Source organism: Alligator mississippiensis, chromosome 15 (genome assembly GCF_030867095.1).
Source record: "Alligator mississippiensis isolate rAllMis1 chromosome 15, rAllMis1, whole genome shotgun sequence".
In the NCBI taxonomy this organism is placed as follows: Eukaryota; Metazoa; Chordata; order Crocodylia; family Alligatoridae; genus Alligator; species Alligator mississippiensis.
Window position 1 is genome coordinate 28,112,421 of NC_081838.1, and position 22,778 is coordinate 28,135,198.

The 22,778-nt window shown below is 53.2% G+C and overlaps 1 protein-coding gene across 1 annotated transcript in view; it reads left to right on the plus strand.

Annotated features, from left to right (window-relative positions):
* Positions 1–3,765: 3,765 nt before the first annotated feature.
* LOC102568511 (zinc finger protein 11) overlaps positions 3,766–22,778 on the plus strand; it is a 35,172-nt gene continuing 16,159 nt past the window's right edge. The window contains 6 exon segments of the mRNA XM_059718979.1: positions 3,766–3,939; positions 4,283–4,455; positions 4,811–4,937; positions 7,842–7,955; positions 9,985–10,169; positions 10,665–12,456. Coding sequence (XP_059574962.1) covers positions 3,837–3,939; positions 4,283–4,455; positions 4,811–4,937; positions 7,842–7,955; positions 9,985–10,169; positions 10,665–12,456 — 2,494 coding nt within the window. The 5' untranslated portion in view covers positions 3,766–3,836.

The following is a 22,778-nucleotide window of genomic DNA, read 5'->3' on the forward strand; positions in this document are numbered from 1 at the left end:
GCTCAAGGGCAACCAGCATGGTTTCATTCGGGGCAGGTCCTGTCAGACCAACCTGATTGCCTTCTACAGTCAGGTCACAAAATCCCTGGACATAGGTGTCGCAGCAGATGTAGTCTTTCTGGACTTCAGGAAGGCCTCTGATACTTCTCCCACCCCATTCTCATTAAAAAGCTAGGTGACTGCAGGCATTGATGCCTACACAGTCGGATGGATTGCAAATTGGCTGAAGGGTCGTACTCAGAGAGTGTTATTGAGTGGGTAATTTTCGACCTGGAGAGAAGTGGGCAGTGGAGTCCCCCAGGGCTCGGTCTTTGGGCCCGCACTCTTCAATTCCTTTATTAGCGACTTGGACAACGGGGTGAAAAGCAGCCTGTTTAAATTCACAGACGACACCAAGATTTGGGGTGAGGTGGGCACGCTAGAAGCGAAGGACAGATTACAGCAGGATCTGGACAGGTTACAGGGGTGAGCAAATGAAAATAGGATTGGATTCAATACTGACAAGTGCAGGGTGCTGCACTTGGGCAATAGGGACCAGCAGCATACCTATAGGCTGGGGAACTCCCTTCTCGAAAGCACGGTGGCAGAAAGAGATCTTGGAGTCAGTATTGACTCCAAGATGAACGTGGGCTGACAATGCGAGGACATGGTCAGTAAGGCTAACTGTACCTTGTCGTACATCCACAGATGCATCATGAGCAGGTCCAAGGAGGTGATCCTCCCCCTCTCTGCGACACTGGTCAGGCCACAGCTGGAGTATTCTGGGTGCCGCACTTCAGGAGGGATGTGGACAGCACGGAGAGGGTCCAGAGGAGGTCCACTCGCATGATCCAGGGACAGCAGGGCAGGGCCTACGAGGAGAGGCTACGGGACCTGAACCTGTTCAGCCTTCACAAGAGAAGGCTGAGGGGGACCTGGTGGCCGTCTATAAACTCACTACGGGGGACCAGCAGGGTTTGGGAGACCTTGTTCCCCCGAGCGCCTCCTGGAGTAACAAGGAATAATGGCCATAAGTTGCTAGAGAGTAAGTTTAGACTAGACTTCAGGAGGCGCTACTTCACAGTCAGGGCGGCTAGGATCTGGAACCAACTTCCAAGGGAGGTGGTGCTGGCTCCTACCCTGGGGGTCTTTAAGAGGAGGCTCAACATTTACCTGGCTGGCGTCACTTGAGCCCAGTTTCCTCTGCTGCCCACGGCAGGGGGTCGGACTAGAATATCTACAAGGTCCCTTCTGACCCTACGTCTATGAATCTATGACAAGCAAAACTCATGACATGGGTGACACTGTGTGTGTTAAGGTGCAGCAGGATGAAAGCTGCAACCCTGCTAGCCCCTGCTGTGGCCACAAAGCCTGCCAGCTGTCGAGGAGATCGGTGCAGGGGGGTTCTGGGGCCCTGCATCCCTAGCTGCTCACAGGCAAAACTCATGACATGGGTGCTTTTGTAACTGCTGCCTCGTGAGGCAGCAGGATTGAAGATCCACCATCACTTGCCACCACAGACCTGGGGGTAATAATTGACCACAGTATGAACATGAACCGGCAGTGCGATGCTTTAGCCAGCAGCGCCAAGAATACCCTGGCATGAATCAATTGATGCATCTCCAGCAAAACCATTGCAAAGAAGTGATTTTCCTGCTCTACTTGGCATAGGTGAAACCGCTGCTGGAGTACTGCATTCAGTTCTGGGCTCCGCACCTTAACAAGGACATGGTAAACCTGGAGAGAGTCCAGAGAAGGGTTACCCATATGATCAGACTTGCACGGCAAGCCATATGAGGAAAGGCTGAGGGACCTGGGACTCTTCAGCCTGAAAAAGAGAAGGCTGGGAGGGCACTTGGTAGCAGTTTACTGCTACATCAGAAGTATACATCATGGGCTTGGTGAACTGTTCACCAGGGAACCCTTGGGGAAAACTAGGAGTAATGGTCACGGACTCCTGGAAGACCATTTCAGGCTCAACATTAGGAAAAACTACTTCACAACTAGGGTGTCCAGACTGTGGAATAAGCTCCCTCCAGAGATGGTGCAATCGCCTACCCTGGCAATCTTCAAGAGGAGACTGGACAGTCACCTTGCTGGGGTCACTTGACCCCCAGCTGTCTGTCCTGCTTGGTGCAGGGGGTTGGACCTGATGATTTTCCAAGGTCCCCTCCAGCCTTACAATCTAGGAATCCATGAGTGGCTGGAGCCTTAGTCTTAGGAGAGATGGCTTTGAAACGGTTCTTCCAGGCCGAGCCCCCTGCCCCTACCTCTTTCACAGCCGGCAGCCTTTGTGGCCTCAGCAGGGCCTAGCACGCAGGCCTGCAGTAGTTTTCCCCCACCCTGCCCCCAAACAGACACAGTCCCACAAGCACCTATGACACAAGTTTTGTCTGTCATCAGCCACAGGTGCAGGCCCCAGAACCCAGAATCCCTGCACCAACCTCCTCGACAGCTGGCAGGCGTCATGGCCTCAGCAGGGGCCACCATCCCTGCAGCTGTCACCTTGCTGCACCTTAACACACAGGTTCACCCATCACGAGTTTTGCTTGCCCGCAGCTTGAGGTGCGGTTTCCCCCAAACCCCTGCACCTGCCTGTGTGAAACGTGGCAGGCTTTGTGGCCTCCACAGGGGCTAGCATCCTGCAGTTTTGACCCCCTGTGGTGTAACACATACACACGACATGAGTTTTGCTTTCAGGAATTTGGGGTACAGTTTCCCCGAACCCCCTGCACCTATCTCCTTGAGGATTTGCAGGCTTCATGCACTCAGAAGGGGCTACCATTTCTGCAAGTTTCATCCAAGTCAGGCCAGAAGTGACAAAGTTATAGGCTGTTTCAACCTGTTTCAAACATTTTGAGTTTTGTTTTGATTCGAAACGGCCGTTGTGTTGCGGTCCATCGAAACTTTCGAGGTTTCACCATGGGCTGTAATGGGGAAGGACAAAACAGCCTACAGCTCTGTCATTCGTGGCCTGACTTGGATGGGACTTGCAGGAATGGTAGCCCCTGCGGAGGCCGCAAAGCCTGCCGAGTTTCAAGTAGACAGGTGCAGAGGTTTGGGGGAAACCGTACTCAAGCTGTGGACAAGCAAAACGCATGACATGGGTGACTGTGTGTGTTACGGTGCAGCGGGGTGACAGCTGCAGGGACGGTGGCCCCTGCGGAGGCCATGGAGCCGGCCAGCTGTGGAGGAGATGGGTGCGGGGGCTCGGGGCTCTGCGCCTCTAGCTGCCAAGAGACACAGCTCGTGCCCCGGGTGCTTGTGGGACCGTGTCTGTCTTGGGCGGGGCGGGAACTACTGCAGGCCTGCGTGCTAGGCCCTGCCCTGGCCACAAAGGCTGCCGGCTGTGAAGGAGGTAGGGGCAGGGGGCTCGGCCTGGAAGAACCCTTTCAAAGCCATCTCTCCTAAGACTAAGGCTCCAGCCACTCATGGAGTCCTAGACTGTGAGGCTGGCGGGGACCTCGGAAGATCATCGGAGTGGAGGTGCCGGAGGGCGGGGGACACGTGGGTTTCCCGGGGAGGGGGGTTGGTGCATGGGGACACGTGTGTTGCCAGGAGTGGCGGTCAGGGGGGCGGGGCACCAGTGGCTTCCCTGGGGTGGGGTGTTGGAGGGCAAAGGGACATGTGGGATCCGCGGGCGGGGGCACGTGGGGAGCCCGGCTCTGTCTCGCGCTGCTCATTTCCCGCCTGTGGCCACGAGCGGGTTAACGCCGGCCGGGCGGGAGGGGGAGCACCGTCAACGTCACGTGGCGTCACAACGGCGGGGCGGGGTTTGCAGTCAGGCGCGGCCGGGGCAGGAGCGGGGGTCCCCCGGGCGGCCGCACCGACGCGCGCCCCGGCGGGCGGAGCGGGGAATGGCCAGGCCGGCGGAGGAGCGGGCGCGGAGGGAAGCGGCAGGGCCGGGGGGCGAGCCCCGCCGTGTGCCCGGAGAGGATGCCCCGTGCCCCCGGGAGCCAGGTGAGGGCCAGGACGGAGGCCTCCTCGGGGGTCTGGTGCCCGCGTGTGTGCTGCGCACGGGGCGGAGGCGGCGTGTCTGCCCCGCCCGTGACTCGGCTGCCAGACTGGTACCGACGTGGCTGGGCTGGGACAGAGCTCATCCCTGTGTTCCTAAAGTTCATCTCCAGCCTCATGCCCCTGGAGGTCTGTTAGCAAGAGCTGACGTTGAGTCTTCATTCTGCTCCTTCTTCCTCACACTGAAGCCTCCACCATGCTTAGTCCCAGGCCAGTCCAGGAGACGAGCAGGGCTTTCCCCATGCCAGCAGCACCAGGACTAACCTGTGCACTCTCTTCCCACCCGCAGGTGCTGGCACCCTGAGCAGAGCAGAGCAGCAGCTTCCTGAAGAGGGGCCTGGGAACCTGGAGCTGCAGAGGACTTCCCCAGGGAGACCGGAGGAGAGGAGCTCCCTGACACCTGAGCCGGGCCAAGTGCAGAGCGGGCAGGGCAGGCCTCCAAAGCAGGAGGAGAGCTCAGAGGTGAGCAGGGCACCCAGTTCAGCTTGGGGTGAGAGCATAGGTGAGGCAGAGGGCAGGAGGAGCCAGGGGTGCTATAAAGACCTTGGAGAGCGGAGAGCCCTGAAGAGTGTCAAACCTATGGTGATGGAGGCTGCAAACACGCCAAGCTGCATTAGCAGGAGCTCCCTCCCAAGTGCAGGGAGCCAGGGGTGCTGGCATGGGAAGGCCTGGTCAGGGCGCATGGGAAATTTTGCATCCCTGCCTGTCAGGGCTAAGCCTGCACCTAGTTACAGTACAGAGTGATCCCAGACAGGGCTGTGGGGGCTGGAAGCAGCTGGAAAAGGAGACACTGATGGTGTAACGCTTGTGCCTGCAGCTCCAGGAGGTGTTTGAGGACGTGGCCGTGTATTTCACACAGAGGGAGTGGGAGCTGCTGGATGATGACGACAAGGTGCTTTACCGGGACCAGATGCTGAAGAATTTCCAAGCCCTCGTTTCTCTGGGTAAAGCTCTGGTTCTTGCTTCTCTCTGGAGTACTTGACAGAAGCCTTACCGAGAGTGCAGGAACAAACCACCCTGATGTGCAGGAAGATTAACAAGCATGGCAGAAGACCAGCTTGGCTTAGCAGGGGGTATCCGGCAGGGCAGCAGCTCTGCATGAAAGGGCCTGGGGGTTACAGTGGACAATCAGCTGAAAATGAGCCAGCAGCATGCTCTTGTTGCCAAGAAAGGTAACGGCGTCCTGGGCTGCATGGGTGCGTGTGTTGCCAGTGGGTCAAGGAAAGTGATTCCTCCCTTCTGTTCAGCACTGGTGAGGCCACATCTGGAGTCCTGTGTTCAGTTTTGGGCCTTTGGATATGGAAAAATTGGAGAGAGTCCAGCAGTAGACAACAAAAATGGTGAGGGGCTGGGAGACATGACCTGTAAGGAAAGACTGAGGAAATGGGACTTACTTAGCCTAGAGAAGAGGAGACTGCTTGGCAACCATTGATGTTTCCAGATCACAGTGTATGCATGGGAGGTCACCCAATCCTTCGATGCATGTGCCCAGGCAAGAGCTTTTTGGAGGAGCGGAGGCTGCCCAGACCTTGCGCCCCACTTTAGGACACCAAGACAGATTCCACAGGCCAGACTGGGTCTAGACGTTTGGTGAGAACCAGACATATTTGTATAAGCGTCCGGAAATAGAACCCAACTACCTGAAGGGAGGTTCGAAAGGGAATGAAGCCAGACTGTTCTCAGTGGTGGCAGATGACAGGACAAGGAGCAGCCGTCTCAGGTTGCATCCGGGGAAGTTTAGGTTTGATGTTAGAAGAAGGTTCTCACTAGGAGGGTAGTAAAACACCGGAACGGGTTACCCAGAGAGGTGGTGGAAGCTCCAGCCTTGGAGGGTTTCAGGACCCGGCTAAAAGCTTTGGCTGGGATGATCTAGTTGGGGCTGGTCCTGCTTTGAGCAGGGGTTTGGACTAGATGTGACCTCCTGAGGTCCCTCCCAGCCCTAATTTTCTATATTTCTATGTGACGTGTGGAGTTTCATAGTCTGCTTCCTGTGTTTCACACTCTTACCCACAAACACTTTTGGCTGGTGGTGTAAATGTTTCTCCCCACTACTTGGTTATTGATCAGACCCGTCTCACATTTTCATACTAATAGATCCTCCTTCATTTCATTCATCTTTGTTCACTTTTGTCTTCCCCAGTCTTGTAACTCCTGGTGCTTCCATGTGCAGCAATTTCTTGACAACATAATTCATAGATGGAAGGGACCTCAACAGATCATCGAGTCCGACTCCCTGCCATGGGTAGGAAAGTGTGCTGGGCTCGGATGACCCAGGGAAGATGTCTATCCAGCCTTCTCTTGAAGACCCTGAGGGCAGGGGAGAGCACCACCTCCCTTGCAAGCCCGTTCCAGATTCTGGCTACCCTGACTGATCTCCTTTCCCTTCTCAGCGAGTTCATATCATGTCCAGTTCATTGTACTTAAATGCCCTGAGATGTTTTCCTTGGGGAAAATTTTTCTGATTTCCTCTCTCTTTTGCCTAGCTTGTCCTCTCCAAACACATTTAGCAATCCCAGCATGCTCAGTTCCGGGGTATCTAAATCCCCTTTTCTCCTTCTTTGGTTATGACCCAGCAGAAGTTGACGGAAGTCTTACCAGCCACTCATGCTACAGCACGTGGATGATGCGTTTCCTCCACTCTTCCTGTAGTGACATGCACACTTGATGTAACCCAGGTACTCCTAACAAGGGGTCACTGGAAGTTTCTGTCTGCATTCCTCCCTGCTGTCTTCATCCTCGTACACCAGAGACTCTGGCTTTGCTGCATTTACATTAAGACCTGTGCTCTCAAGCTGGCTTTGCCATTCTCAAAAGTTTTCCTCTCCTTTTCCTAAAATCCCTTTGCCGATCAGACACTCATCACTGCAAAAAGAAAAAGTGGGCTAGGTGCAGGTACTAGCAAAAACCAGTTTTCATTTCCAGAGAATCTAATACAGGCGCTTGTTCAGGCTTGTGAGCAGGGTTGAGGTACATATTAACTTACTCGGTCAGCTTGCTTTTCTGATGCGTTCCTATCCCTCCATATCCCCCTAAAGGATTTTCTTAGGGAAGCGCTCAAATGCTTTCTCTAGTTGAGCTAAGTGGACGTAGATCATTTGTACATTATGTCCTTTCACATGCTGTGAGATGTCTCCTTCTGCCTTCTTTTGTCCCTCTCCATGAGCCCCAGGAACTGTTTTGAACCCTGCAATATTTACCAGCCTGTGAACTCATTCCTGTCCTGGGATGATCCTATGATTGGATGGGATGACTGCTTCAACTGCTAATACAGTTATAATAAAATCATCCTTTCCTGTGCTCTGGTGATGATTAATTATCCTCTTTCCCAGAAAAAAGTTTCATTTTCAGTTATCTGTCATTGATGCTTTTCATTGCCACAGGCCTGCTCTTTAAACCTGCACTGAAAATAGGCTCATGACCACTCCTTCCCCTGGAATTACACCGATAAGACAAATGTTATCCATCCACAAGTGTGTCCAATGTCTCTTCTTTTTGGTACCTTGCAAACAGTAAAAGCTTTATCTTTCTGCTCCCTCCTATGTCATGGATCAGTGCATCTTTATGCTGATCCCTGATGACTGTCAGTTTAATGCCCTGTCTGTACCAGAGAGTGGCTGGGGCTTGGTTCCCTATGCCCGATCCCTGCACCACCTGGGTGACAAGGATCATGGTTTCTTGAAGGCTTCTCTCCGTAGTGCCTTCTCTTTCATTCTAAATGCCTATTCTCTCTTGTCCATCAAGGCCGTAACAGAAACCAGGAGTTCCTTGGATCTGTTCCCCAAATCCCAGCTGGTTCTTCTGCATCTAGTACCCAGTCACTAACCCTGTTTAACCACTGTCCCAAACAGGATATCAGGGTCCTATACCTGACTTAATCTGCAGCATCCAGCAAGGACAAGTGGAGCTCTGGGTCTCTGATGAGGACGGTCGGGAAATCTCAAGGTCCGAGAACCTGCTATCAGGTGAGTTGTGGCTGTCCCGTCCACCCGACTCTGCTGTAAGTAACGCTCCTGCCAAGCGTGCTGGGGGGACCTGGAAAGTGCAGACCTGCTCTGTGCTGCCATGCAGGGTGCTGACATCGAATACTGTACGTTATGCTGTAACGTGTCTAGACATGTGTTGTTCCCAGTTGCTGAAATTCAAGGATGTGGAGACAAGGAACTGTTCCCTTCTCCCTCTAATGACAGATGTCAGAGGACAATCAGGTTTGCTGTCTTGATTTATTGGCCCAGATCTGGTTTCCCTGGGATACCGTGTTCTTCTATTTCCATCTTCACTCAGCAATGTAAGAGTTCATTCCCCAGCCCAAGGTAGCCATATCTCTGTAACAGGCTCTCCCAGGGCATGATAGGATTTGTAGTCCCCCATGGGAACCGGCATGTTATGCAGAGGCTCTGTGTAGCTGTTACTGTAGAACAAGAAAGAAGCTGATGCTTGCCCTGGCTTCCCCTGGTCAGGTTGACCTGGAACCCAGGAAGTGTTTCATCATGGTCTCAGGCTGCATTAAAGGGCTCCATGGCATGGGTGGGATTCAGAAGCTTTCGTGTTGCGGATGGAAGTGAATCCCCATCGCTTGCACCAGAATTGCCCCCTTTCTGTTTCCTCTGTGGGGCCTTGAGTGTTACAAAGCTGAGATTCAGCAGAGTCCAGGTTTAGGTTTATGCCAAGGCCTTAAACCAGGGGTGGGCAAAATGCGGCATGCGGGCCAGATGCAGCCTGCCAGGCCATTCTATATGGCCTGCAGGGCCCCTAAAACATTTAGAAGATTAATATTTATCTGTCGATGGCTGCCTGTCATGTGGCCCTCGATGGCTTGCCAAAACTCAGTAAGTGGCCCTCCACCCAAAATAATTGCCTGCCCCTGGCTTTAACGCAGTGCAGACTCCTGTGACATAGAGGCCACTTGGGACCCATCAGCAGAGCGAAACCTCCATAGACTCATTCCCTGTGCCAGACCTGGCCCTAGAAACAAGCAGGAAGCACAGCCCTGCTCCTTTCAGAAGAGAGTGCTGCAGCTCTATGAATTCCCATCATACTCAGCCCAGTAGAGCATGAAACTATTCAGGTACTGTCCTAACAGCTAGCTGTGGCTACTAAAGCGAGCAAAACGCTGGCTTGCATCCATAGATCCTTCTCAGGCAAATCCCAGGACATCATTCTCCCATTGTACTCGGCCTTGGTAAGGCCGCAGCTGGAGCACTGCGTCCAGTTTTGGGCTCCACAATTAAAAAAGGACGTGGAGAAGCTTGAGAGTCCAGAGAAGAGCCACGCGCATGATCAGAGGTCAGGAAAACAGACTTTACGATGAGAGGCTGAGAGCTATGGGACTCTTCAGCCTGGAAAAGCACAGGCTCAGGGGTGATCTGATGGCCACCTATAAGTTTACAGCGGGTGTTAACCAATATCTGGGGGAATGCCTGTTCACCAGAGCACCTCAAGGGATGACAAGGTCAAATGGTTATAAACTCCTGCAAGACCATTTCAAGCTGGACATAACGAAGAACTTCTTTACTGTCTGAGCCCCAAGGTCTGGAGTAGCCTGCCACCAGAGGTGGTTCAAACACCTCCTTTGAATGCCTTCAAGAGAAACCTGGATGTTTTTCTTGCTGGGATCCTATGACCCCAGCTGATTTCCTGCCCCTGGGGCAGGGAGCTGGACTCTGATCTTCCGAGGTCCTTCCAGCCCTAATGTCTATGAAATAACACACATGTCTGACATATGCTTCTCCCAGCAGGGCCGGGGGTGATGGCTGCTGACAGCTGCACTAAAAACTCTGAGAGTCCAGCTCAGAACTCCAGTGACAAGGGAACATTATCCCAACACAGGGACCTGTCCCTCTCTCACTCCCAGCACTTGGGGTTTTCACAGAAAGACCTTGTTTTCTTGAGAAATCCAAGTGCCAAGGTCCAGGCCTGCTCTGAGGCCTAGCTCAGTATTTGCTCTTTGCCAACAGGCTGGGCACTAATCTGGTATTTCTCTTACCCATGCAGGAGGTACCTGGCTGCTGAGCAGAATTAAGGAGCAGCCTCCTGCGGAAGGGCCTGCCAGCCTAGAGCCAGCACGGACTTCCCTAGGGAGTTTAGGCAAGATGGTCTCCCTGAGACCTGAGAAGGAGCCATGGCACAAGAGTCAGGGGAGGCCCCGAAAGCAGAAGGAGAACAGAGCGATGAACCAGGTACCATCTCCAGTTGAGCATGAGAGTGGAGAATGGATGGAGCCCAGACAGAGCCCTGGGGGCAGGGAACACTTTGTGGAGCTGAGAGACCTAAAGAGCCTCTGGGAAGATGCACTGCATCCCAGCCAAGGCATTGGGAAAGGCCTTGGAGGAAAGCAGGAGCTCACTGCCAAGCACAAAGGCAGAGCCCACCCCTGCCTGAAGGTCAGGAAAACCTTTAAGGGCCCATCATTCCTGGCTCTTCATAAGATAAGGTAGACTGGGCAGAAGCCCCACATATGCACCAAATATGGGAAGAGCTTCACCTGCCTCTCCACCCTGGCTGTTCACTCTCAGACCCATTCTGGAGAATTCGGCTTCTCTTTCACTAAATGGGCTTAAAGCTTTGTACGCCCCACAGACCTGGTCAAGTACTTACACGTGTGGAGGGAGAAGCATCAGTACCGCTGTGTGAAGTGTAGCGAGGCCTTCACCCATTTCTTCTCCCTGTCTCAGCACCGGTACATCCACCTGGGGAGGAAGACACACCGCTGCACTGAGTGCAAGAGCTTCATCTGCCGGCAAAACCTGTCCCAGCACCAGTGTATACAGATGGGGGAGCAGCCACACCATGGCACCAAGCATGTGAAGAGGTTCAGGTATTCCTCCAACCTCGTCAGGCACTGGTACCTGCACACAAGGGAGAAGCCACATCAGTGCTCAGAGTGTGGGAAGAGCTTCACTCACTCCTACAGGCTGGCTGATCACCAGCGCATCCACACAGGGGAGAAGCCATATCAGTGCTCAGAGTGTGGGAAGAGCTTCACTTATTCCTCTGGGCTGGCTCAGCACAAGCATATCCACAAAGGGGAGAAACCACATCAGTGCTCGGAGTGTGAGAAGAGCTTCACTTACTACTCCAGGCTGGCTGAGCACCAGCGTATCCACACAGGGGAGAAGCCATATCAATGTTCGGAGTGTGGGAAGAGCTTCACTCGGTCCTCCAAGCTGGCCTGGCACCAGCGCATCCACACAGGGGAGAAGCCACATCAATGCTCGGAGTGTGGGAAGAGCTTCACTTACTCCTCCACGTTGTCCCAGCACCAGCTCATCCACACAGGGGAGAAGCCACATCGATGCTCAGAGTGTGGGAAGAGCTTCACCTGGTCCTCCAGCCTGGCCCGGCACCAGCTTGTCCACACAGAAGAGAAGCCACATCAGTGCTCAGAGTGTGGGAAGTGCTTCACTGTCTCCTCCAGCCTGGCTCAGCACCAACGTATCCACACAGGGAAGAAGACAAATCAATGCTTGCAGTGTGGGAAGAGCTTCAACCAGTCCACCGACCTGGCCAAACATCGTCTTATCCACATGGTGGGAAAGCCACATCAGTGCTTTGAGTGTGGGAAGAGCTTCACTCAGTCCTACAGGTTGGCTGAGCACCAACGTATCCACACAGGGGAGAAGCCACATCAGTGTTCAGACTGTGGGAAGAGCTTCACCCGATCCTCCAGCCTGGCTCGGCACCAGCGTATCCACACAGGGGAGAAGCTACATCGGTGCTTAGAGTGTAGGAAGAGCTTCACCTTGTCCTCCGACCTGGCCAAACACCAACTCATTCACATGGTGGAAAAGCCACATCAGTGCTTGGAGTGTGGGAAGAGCTTCACTTACTCCTCCAGGCTGGCTGAGCACCAGCGCATCCACACAGGAGAGAAGCCATATCAGTGCTCAGAGTGTGGGAAGAACTTCACCTATTCCTCCGGGCTGGCTCAGCACAAGCATATCCACAAAGGGGAGAAACCACATCAGTGCTCAGAGTGTGAGAAGAGCTTCACTTACTACTCCAGGCTGGCTGAGCACCAGCGTGTCCACACAGGGGAGAAGCCATATCAATGCTCAGAGTGTGATAAGAGCTTTGCTCGGTCCTCCAAGCTGGTCTGGCACCAGCGCGTCCACACAGGGGAGAAGCCACATCAATGCTCGGAGTGTGGGAAGAGCTTCACTTACTCATCCACGTTGTCCCAGCACCAGCTCATCCACACAGGGGAGAAGCCACATCGATGCTTAGAGTGTGGGAGGAGCTTCACTTGGTCCTCCAGCCTGGTCAGGCACCAACTCATCCACAAAGAAGAGAAGCCACATCAGTGCTCCAGGTGTGGGAAGTGCTTCACTCTCTCCTCCAGCCTGGCTGAGCACCAGCATATCCACACAGGGGAGAAGCCATATCGATGCACGGAGTGCGGGAAGAGCTTCACTCGGTCCTCCAAGCTAACTTGGCACCAGCGCATCCACACAGGGGAGAAGCCACATTGATGCTTGCAGTGTGGGAAGAGCTTCAACCAGTCATCCAACCTGGCCAAACATCAACTCATCCTCATGATGGAAAAGCCATATCAGTGCTTGGAGTGTGGGATGAGCTTCACTCAGTCCTACAGGCTGGCTCAGTTCCAGCATATCCACACAGGGGAGAAGCCACATCCATGCTCAAAGTGTGGGAAGTTCTTCCTCCACTCCTCCGAACTGGCCTTGCACCAATGCATGCCTATCTATGTGTGTCCATAATTCTGCCAGCAATACAGGAAGGATTTGGGGGTGTATACCTGCTCAGCACCTACCTGTGTCTGCATACAGGAAAGCAGTCTGGTGCAGTGCAGCAACAATTGACCTTTCATTCAGCCTTTCTAGGGCAATGCAGAGCCCAGACAACACAGAGGCTGACCTCCCAGATTTGTTGAGGAGATGGAGTTAAATGGGAGCACCGCAGGCAGAGGGCAGTCCTGATACTGGGGAAACATGTGAGGAGTTGATCTTCAAATCAGCCTTGGAGCCTGTGCCATCCCCATTGTTCTCTAAAAGTAGTCAGTGCTCCCAGGGGAAGAAGAATTGCCTTCAAAATAGCATGCTCTTCCCAACTGGATCCAAATGACATTGGGTGACTTTCTTTGGCCAAATCCCAGCTTTGTCCTCCCTCTTGGTCCCAGGGTTTGGTATGTTAGGCTCTTGAGTTGCAGGAAGGAGGACACTGATGTCTGGGGAAGCATTCCTTGCTCCTAAGCAACCCTGACCTTGCCATTTCTTCCCACCGCATCACCCCTCTCCCAGGCCTGCATATTCCCATCGGAGTCTGCAAGAAGCTGCTTCTGCCACCCCGTGAACCCGCTTTGGTGGATTTTGCTGCTCAGCCCTTCGTCAGAGCTTTGTGCTGCCAGCTGCCCCCTCCTCTCCTTCAGACTTAGAAAATTAGGGGTGGAAGGGACCTCCGGAAGTCATCTAGTCCAACTGCCTGCTCCAAGCGGGACCATCCCCAACTAGATTATCCCAGCCAAGGATGGAGATTGTATAACCTCTCTCTGAGTTACCTGTTCCAGTGTTTTAATACCCTCATAGTGTAACACATTCTTCCTAACATTTAAGCTAAACTTCCCTTCCTGCAAGTTGAGACCATTGCTCTTTGTTCTATCATCCAGCTCCACTGAGAACAATCTAGTGCTATCCTCTGTTGAACCCCCCTTCAGGTACTTGATGGCAGCTATTATGTCCTCTCTCAGTCTCCTTTTCTCCAGACTAAATGAGCTCAGTTCCTTCAGGCTGTCCTCACAAGTCATGTCCCCCAGGACCCTCAATATTTTTGTTGCCCTGTGCTGGACTCTCCAGTTTGTCCACATCCTTTCTGCAGTGATGGGCCCAAAACTGAACTCAGTACTCCAGATGTGGCCTCACCAGTGCTGAATGGAGGGGAATAAATGACCTACTGTCAACACAGCCACCAGTGCAGCCCAGGATGCTGTTAGCCTTCTTGGCAACAAGGGCACACAGCGGGCTCATATTCAGCTTCTTGTCCCCTGTCACCCCCCAGGTCCTTTTCTGTAGAGCTGCTGCCCAGCCAGTCCCTCCCAGCCTGCACCGGTGCATGGGATTCTTCCATCCTAAATGCAGGACTCTGTCCTTGTCCTTGTTGAACCTCATGAGATTTCTTTCAGCCCAATCCTCCAGTTTTTCGAGGTCACTCTCACTCTGAATCCACGCCCTACCAGCATATCAACTACTCCCCCATCTTGGTGACTGATTCCTTGTTACTGAAGCCCCACAACTTAACGTGATATCCTTGTGGTTGGTCTCTCTGTCCTCTCCAGACCTGTGAATTGGGAGCAGATCAGGGCAGATCTCTTATTTCCTAGCTCCTTCCCTTTCCATAAATTCACCTCAATTCCGGGGTTGTTGCTCACCCTCAGGAGCAGGAGCTGGTCACCCTTGAGGCATTACACCCATGTCCTATGCAACAAGGACCCTGCCCTTTTGAATGAACTTCTGGCTAGAAGGAAATACGGTCTAATTTCTGGGTTAAATGCAATAGTAGGGGTAAAGGAGGTGCAGCCTGTGACAAGTTCTGCCTCTTCTGTGGAAGGGTAGGGAAAGAAGGAAGGCACCCATCGTGTGGATGAAATGCAGCACATTGTAATTTCCCATTGGGAATACTGAGGCTTCACTGCTAGTGCCAAAGCCATTTGGCTCCATTAGTGCCTGTAGGGGCTACTCCATGGGGTTAATAATAACCCATCCTAGAGCATACTCATTCATCTCTCTAATTGTCGTTTCTGCTGATAGCCCCCAGTGTATAAAACTTGTCCCCTCCCTGTTTCCCTATATTACAGTTTTGAAGGAAATAAACTTTTGACTTAGGAATGAACCTGAGTTGTTCGGCAGCAGAGCTGGTTTGTCTTGTTGGAGGTGGCCACAAGGAGGGGAGGGAATGGGAATTGGTTCAACACATTACCCAGGCCCATAGCTACAAAACTTGCAGCCTGGTTATAGGCAGGGGCAGACATTCAAGCCTCTGCCCCTGTGTGCAGGACAGACATTTGGGCACCCAGAACCACGTGCAGGCCTCCATCCTGGACCTCACCTGACTCCTGATGGGACAGGGACTCTTCTCTTGTCCCGAGGCCCCAGGGTTTCAATCTCTCCTGACTCCTCCAGGCACCTGTCTTTATAACGGGCCCATCCCCCAAGAACATTGGGATGGGGAGAGCAGCACCCATGATCAGGGTGAAACGATTTCCACTGGAGCGTCCCATCTTCCTCCTGCCCCACCAGGAATCCCTCAGCCAGGGTCGCCGCAGGAGCTGGCCCAACATCAGGAGATGCAGGGGCAGGAGGTGAATCAAGCCGCGAAGCATCTGTGAACCATCCTGCCCTGGCAGATGCAGAGCTGGGAGTGGGGGTACGGTGTGGAGACCTGCACTGAGGCCATGTCCCTGGCTGGGGGGTTGCAGCCGGGGCAGGAGGAAGATTGAAAAACTCCAGGTGAGAGTGTGCCCATCTCCATGATCTTGGGCAGCGTTCCCTCCCAGCCCTCTCTCTCCCAGATCCTGATGCCTCTGGCATCTTATTCCTCAATCACAATGAGTATGCATGTCAAGGAGGTGTCCTCAGACAAGGTGCAGCCCATGGGGGCATTGCAGGAACCTGCTGATTCCTGGGCAGAACAGACAAAGACCCATTGTGCAGGCAGGTCTCTGCAGGAGTCAGGAGAGATGGAAATCTGGGGGCCTTGGGACAAGCCTCCTCACATCCCCATAGTGGAGCCCCTGCCCCACCGAGAATCAGATGAGTTACAGGATAGACACCTGGATGTGTGTGTGGGTGCGTGAGTGGCTGTCCTGCATGCAGATCAAGGGGCTCTAATGTCTGCCCCTGCCCAGGACAGGGCTACAATATTGAACCACATATCTGGGCTGGGACAGAGGTCTGATCCATGTGAGATGGGTTGCTCCCAGCAACACGCTCAGTAGTTTATTGCTTCACATTTATTACGCGTGTAGATGTGCCTTGTTTGTCTGGCTTTAAAGGGGTGAAATAACAAGTGTGAAGGTAAAACAGCCCAGTCCAACGGGGCCAGAACTTTCCCCGAGTCACAGCTGTGTCAAGAAGTCCTCTGAAGTGGGCTGGGAGAGGCACACACCATATGTGGGTGCTACAATACTCCTAGCGAATGCCCATCGCAGGTGCATGGCACTGAGGCAGAGGGCACTGGTATAGGGAGCGCAGGGCACCAGGTAATGTTCAGAGGTGGCTCATAGCCTCATAGTTTGTAGGGTCGGAAGGGATCTGAGCAGATCATCAAGTCCAACCTGCCGTGGCAGGAAAGAGTACTGGGGTCAAACGACCCCAGCGAGGTGTTCATCCAGCCTCCTCTTAAAGACCCCCAGGGTAGGAGCCAGCACCACTTCTCTTGGAAGTTGGTTCCAGATCCTAGCTGCCCTGACAGTGAAGTAGCGCTTCCTGATGTCTAGTCTGAATCTACCCTCTGCCAGCTTGTGACCATTATTTCTAGTCACTCCTGATAGTGCTCGGGGGAGCAGGGACTCCCCCAATGCCTGCTGGTCCCCTCTGACTAGTTTGTAACAGGCCACTAGATCCCCCTCAGCCTTCTCTTGTGGAGGCTGAACAGGTTCAGGTGCCGTAGCCTCTCCTCATAGGGCCTGCCCTGCTGCCCCCTGATCATGCAAGTGGCCCTCCTCTGGCCACATCCCTCCTGAAGTGCGGCGCCCAGGACTGGACGCAGTACTCCAAGTGTGGCCTGACCAGTGCCGCACAGAGGGGGAGGATCACCTCCTTGGGCCTGCTCGAGATGCATCTGTGGATGTATGACAAGGTGCGGTTGGCCTTCCTGACCGCTTCCCCACACTGTTGGCCCATGTTCATTTTGGCATCAATAATGACCCCAAGATCCTTTTCTGCCTCTGCGCTGACGAGAAGGGAGTTCCCCAGCCTGTAGGTCTGCTGCTGGTTCCTCCTCCCCAGGTGCAGCACCTGCACTTGTCAGTGTTGAAACCCATCGTGTTCTCATCTGCCCACCCCTGCAACCTGTCCAGGTCCGATTGCAGCCTATTCCTCCCTTCTAGCGTGCCCACTTCCCCCCACATCTTAGTGTCATCCATGAATTTGAACAGGGTGCTTTTTACCCCCTCATCCAAGTCACTGATGAAGATGTCGAACAGCGTGGGTCCAAGGACTGAGCCCTGGGGGACCCCACTGCCCGCATCCCTCCAGGTCGAATAAAATCTGTCCACCACCACTCTCTGGATGCAGCCCTCCAGCCAGTTAGTGACCAAATTCACTGTGTAGGTGTCGACACCACAGTCCCCTAGGTTTTTAATGAGAATGGGGTGGGAGACCGTGTCGAAAGCCTTCCTGAAGTCGAGAAAGACAATGTCCACTGCTACCCCTGCGTCTAAGGGTTTTGTGACCTGGTCATAGAAGGCCACCACGTTGGTCTGACAGGGCCTGCCTCTAATGAACCCATGTTGGTTGCCCCTAGGCATAACCTCCCCTGCCGGCCCCTTGCGGACATGCGCCAGGATAACTCTCAAAAAGCTTACCCAGGACCGCAGTAAGACTAACTGGCCTATAGTTTCCTGGGTCCTCCTTCCTCCCTTTTTTGAAAATGGGAACCACATTGACCCTTTTCCAGTCCTCTGGCACCACACCAAAGCACAAGTGCTCATAAAGCCGTGCCAGGGTCCCGCAATGACCTCTGCTAATTCCCTCAGCGCTCTGGGGTGGAGATCGTCAGGACCAGCTGGTTTAAATACGTCCAGTCCCTCCAGAAGTTCCCTGACTAGGTCCTCACTGACCCTGGGCCTGGGTGCACCTCCCCTGGGGTCTACGGGGGTCCCGGTGGGGGTGGTGACCCGGTCCCTGCTCAGAAATACGAAGGCAGAGAAATTGTTAAAGAGATTAGCTTTGTCATCTGGTGCGATGACCAGATTTCCTAGCGTGCCTTGCAGAGGCCCCACATTACCTGCTACCTTCTTTTACCCCCTATGTATTTAAAAAAGGATTTCTTGTTGTCCTTGATCCGGGTCGCTAGTCCCAGTCCCATCTCCGCCTTGGCCTTCCTGACTGCCACCTGCAGCCCCGAGCTACCGATGGCCCCTCCCTGCCTGTGTAGTCCTCCCTGGCGATGGCCCCTCCCTGCCGTTGGGTGTACGTCTTCTTTTTAGCTAGGAGACGTTCCTGGATGCTTTTGGTGAGCCATGGGGGCTTTTGCACTCTCTTGCCTCCTTTAATCCATCCACCCGGGAACCAATTTACATGGGAAGGGTACAATGAATCATATTGTTGCAATGTGGGATGCCCAGGCAGAGGACACAAGATGGAGGTTTGACATATAAAATGGAAACTTGACATGACTTTGGTTCACTTACAAACACAGGCTTAAACCATACAATATCCATATGAAACAATAACAATCAATACAAAAATGATAATAATACAATATACAACAGTAAAAATCAATACAAACCTAATAATAATACAATATAAAACAGTGGATATCCAAAACCAAAAACCTGTTCCAAAATAAAAATGTTAAAGCTTATCCTAAGTCTGAGCTCACTTATCTATAGGGAATAGAGAGGGAGAGAAAAAATCAGAAATGGTTGGGGAAGGGGAGGGAATGCATTTTAAAATTAAAAAAAAAAGAAAAACTGGGGGTTTTGCTACAGAGACACTTGGCAAAAGGTTGGTGGTGCCCTGGGTGGGCACCCCCGAAAGTCCCACCAGTGCCCCAGTGGTGTGTGCTTGCCTCAACAGTGCCCTGAACCGATGAGCTGTCAGCAAAGAGTAGCCTTCAGAGGTAGAGGCCGGGGAGCCTGGGGCTGGGGCTGGGAGCCATAGCTGTCCCCAGCCCTGTCTGCTGGGAGGGCCCCTGGCTGGGGGGGCTTGAAGGGGCTTCAGGGGGCACTTCAGTTTTCTGCACCTGTAAAAGGGGCACAGGCAGGGGCAAAGGGTCTAAGGAGATACCTTGGTTTTCCCCACCTGTGAAATGGATGCAAGCAGGGGCAAAGGTTATGTGGACTTCACGGGGTTCCATGTTTTCCCCATATGTGAAATGGATGCAAGCAGGGGCAATGGGTTTCATGGAGTGCCTTGGTTTCCCCACCTGTGAAAGGGGTGCAGGCAGGGACAAAGGGTCTATGGGTTTCATGGGGCACCTCGGTTTCCCCAACATGTGAAATGGGTGCAGCCATGGACAAGGGGTCTCAGGGCAAGGGGCATCTGGCTTTGGGAAAGAGCAGTGTGGGGTCAGCACTGGGGTAGGCTGGATGGCCTGGGACCACCCATAACCCTGTGTGCTGCGACGCTGTGGTGCATACCCCACATCTGGTGTAGGCTAGAGAGCCTCGACCTTCCCAGGCTGGCTGTGTAAACAGGTGGTTTGGGACCCACTGGAGTCTGGGCCCTGCGGGCAAGTAGCTTCTTGACTGCTCGCCTGTTCCCCAGGGGCAGAGACACGCTACACCCTCGAGCCCCAGCATCGCCCCGTCTCCCGTGCCTCTTACCTACCGCCGAATGGCCTGTGACGTCTCTGGAGCCTGGCACTGTCACATCGGGGAGCTCTCCCATCAGTAGCTCCTGCCAGTTTCTCAGAGGTGCCAGACGCAGGGCCCCAAAATCAGGGTCTGTTTCTGCCCCCCGGATGGGTGACCTGCAGCCATCTCTGGGCTGGAGGAAATTTAATCTTGGGAAAATGGAGTGGACGCCCATCCCGATGGGATCTTCACGACACAAGCCTAAATGATAGGGGGCCCCCACACCAGTGTCCCAGTGATGCGTGCTTGCCCCAACAGTGCCCTGCCCTGAAGTGGTGAGCTGCCAGCAAAGAGCAGGGTGTCTTGTCTCCTGCAGGGACCTTGGTGGTCCCCTGGGTGAGCCCCGGCCAAAGTCCCTCCAGTGCCCCAGTGTTGTGTGCTAACAGGAAATGTACTCACTGGAAAAGGTTTCAGTTCAACAAAAAGCATTTTTAATTAACCTGATTTTTGAACACAACAATTTTGATCCTTTCCATCTGGTGTGCAGTGGCCACATTGCAACAGAAATTGCAAGGATTTCTAAATGAACCCAAGGGGCACCTGGTGGACAAACTGTGGCAGACCAGGGACAATGGTGTGTTGCCTGTGTGAGAATACAGGTCGCAAAACTACCACGATAAAAATAATCCCGGTGGAACCGTTGGCCATTCATAAAATAAAACATGTTGGAGGTGGTTTTATTCACCACGATAAATAGAAATCTACCACCACAAAAAGATGTCAACGTGTATTTTCACCCGTGACAAAGCTAGAGAAATGGCAATTTTTGCCGTCATTTCGTGACATGGATCTAAGCAATGCAGAATGTGTACAAGGGCCCTAGGTTTACTGCACTCTTGCAATGTAGCATGACAGTTGACGTTACATTTACATTACGTAACGCATTTAAGACTCCTAATTGGTTAATGTGCTCTTACTAGTAAAAGACGCTGAGGGCACGTCATAACCGTTTTACCCTCCTGACCTCCTCCTACTAAATTACAGAAGGGGGCAGTTTAGGAATGTATTTTGCGATTGGTTTCTTTATTTATTTCTTTATTTTTGCTTCCTTGCAGCTCCCCTTGGCCGGCCCGGGCCACAGTTCTCCAGCCCCTGTGCAGGACTCAGCCACCCCAGCAGGCTCAGCAAAGCAGATGACCTCAGCTCTGAGCATGAGCTCCCCCAGGACGCTGTCCCAACCCCAGGGATTGGGCTGCCCCACCAAATGGACCGGTTAGCGTCAGACCTGAGCAGTGTCATCTATTGATGACAGTGCTGTGGCCGCCTGCGGGAGCTCCCTTACCGCCACCATGCTCCCAACCATGACAGTGTCCCCCCAGCCTCCAGGGCACACGGCATTCATGGTGTCATCTGTCTCCAGGCAGATCCAGGCTCAGCAGGGCTCCAGCGCACACTTCTCCCTCCTGCAGCAGAGTCAGTGCCTGGGGATGGGCTGTGGGACAATCCCACCTTCTTCTTCCCTGGCCCCATGGAGGTCTGCATAGTGCCTGAATTGATACGGATCTGGGGGCAGCCCAGGGCACAGCCATCCCGGAGCAGACACACAAGAGCCTGAGAAACTGAATTGATGGATCTACACCTGGGGGTGTTCAAAATGTGGAGCGGTCTGTCATTCAAGGCAGAGCTCTTTGCCAAAGGAGGAAATTTGTGGGTTTCTCTTCTAAAAAGGAAAATCTGTGTTTTCTCTGATTAAAATGGGAAATCTGTGGTTTTCTCTGTTTTTCCATGGGAAATGGAAAACCAGGATTCCTGATTATGAGTAAACTCCCTTTCCAAGTGATTGCCTCTCCCTTGTTACCAGATCCCTCGCCAATCGAGGTGTCTGTGCCAGCTGGAAAATATTTTGAGTTCTGCCCTGTTATCACAGCAGCCTATACAGTGCCTTACAATTCGTGGGCTAAGGTGCTCAATTCAAGTAATCGAGCTCTACTGCAGTTAATCAAGTAGTATACCCTGGTTTAGGGTGTCGGGCTGCAGCAATCAAGCCACACTATAATTAAGCAAATGAGAAGCCTTCAGAGCATTGAAGGGTTTTTGTGCATGTCGGTTTTACTTACAGCAGCCAGAGATGGATGCAAAAGGCTAACATTTACAACACAACCAAAGGACAATGACCTCCACCCTGTCACCTTTGTCCAAACCCTCATCTTCAACCCACCAAGAAAATATACTTAAAAAAACCCAGTATAGAAACTCAGCAGGTTTGTCAGCAAGGCGTGCGCAGTCCAGACCAGAAGCCATCCTGCCACCCAGCCTCCACGTGAAGGACCCAGGCTTTGAGGCTGTACAAGAACGGCCTCCTGCCTGCATCAGGTAAAGATCTCCATGCTGCAAAGATAACACTAAGGGCTAATAGCTTGTTTTATATTGGGAAAGAGTCTTGTACTGTACCTTAGTGTTGTAGCTTGTTAGTAGTGATTAAAACAAGCCTTTCTGCTATCCATCAACCGGGTGTTAATTCCCAGAGCACTCGGTTAAAAATTCAGTTTCTAACTGCAACACCTATCACAGGCACATTTCCTCAAAAAAATATAAAAAATGGGGATGCTGGTCATTTCAGTGAGAATTATAGCTGAGAAATATGGCGAAACGAATTCCTCCCGGTTCCCAGGCAAGAAAGGAAGTGGGAGATGCCGGGGTCGCACAGAGCAGAGCCGCGCGCAGGCTGCTCCCTCCTGTTCCTGTTGCTGCTCATCTTCTGGCTCCAGGAGACGGCTGATACTCTTCCCTCGTCCGCTCAAAACCAAGGCCTACGTTTGCCTCCAGTGTCTGTTCCATCGCTGATGGTGGCTAAGGGTGAGTCCTGAACAACTGACCCCCGCAGGCCTCGACTGCAGGGCTGAGACCGACATGGTGCTGCGCTGAACGAGAACAGCCTGACCCGCCAGCGCTTCCTCTGCTGCAGCAGCAAGGTCTGCACCAAGGGAGCGGGAACCCAGACCGGCCTGGACAGGAAGTTTTCCCAGGGACAAAGCTTGGTCTGAACCAGCAGGATGGAGGAGAGAGGTTTGGGTCTGAAGAACTGCACCCCACCCCGGTATCTGGGCATCTAGGGGGGCTGAACGTATGGGGTCCCGGGGTGGGCCGTGCTGCTTGGGGGACAGCGTTTCCCAGACAAGGAGCAGCCCTTCTCATGTCATGGGGCAAGTGGTGGGAACAGGGTGTCCTGGTACATAACGTGTGGCCAACATGGCCATAACATGACGACCCAGTGTTAGGCATTATGAGGTCACAGACAATGTGATGGGAACAG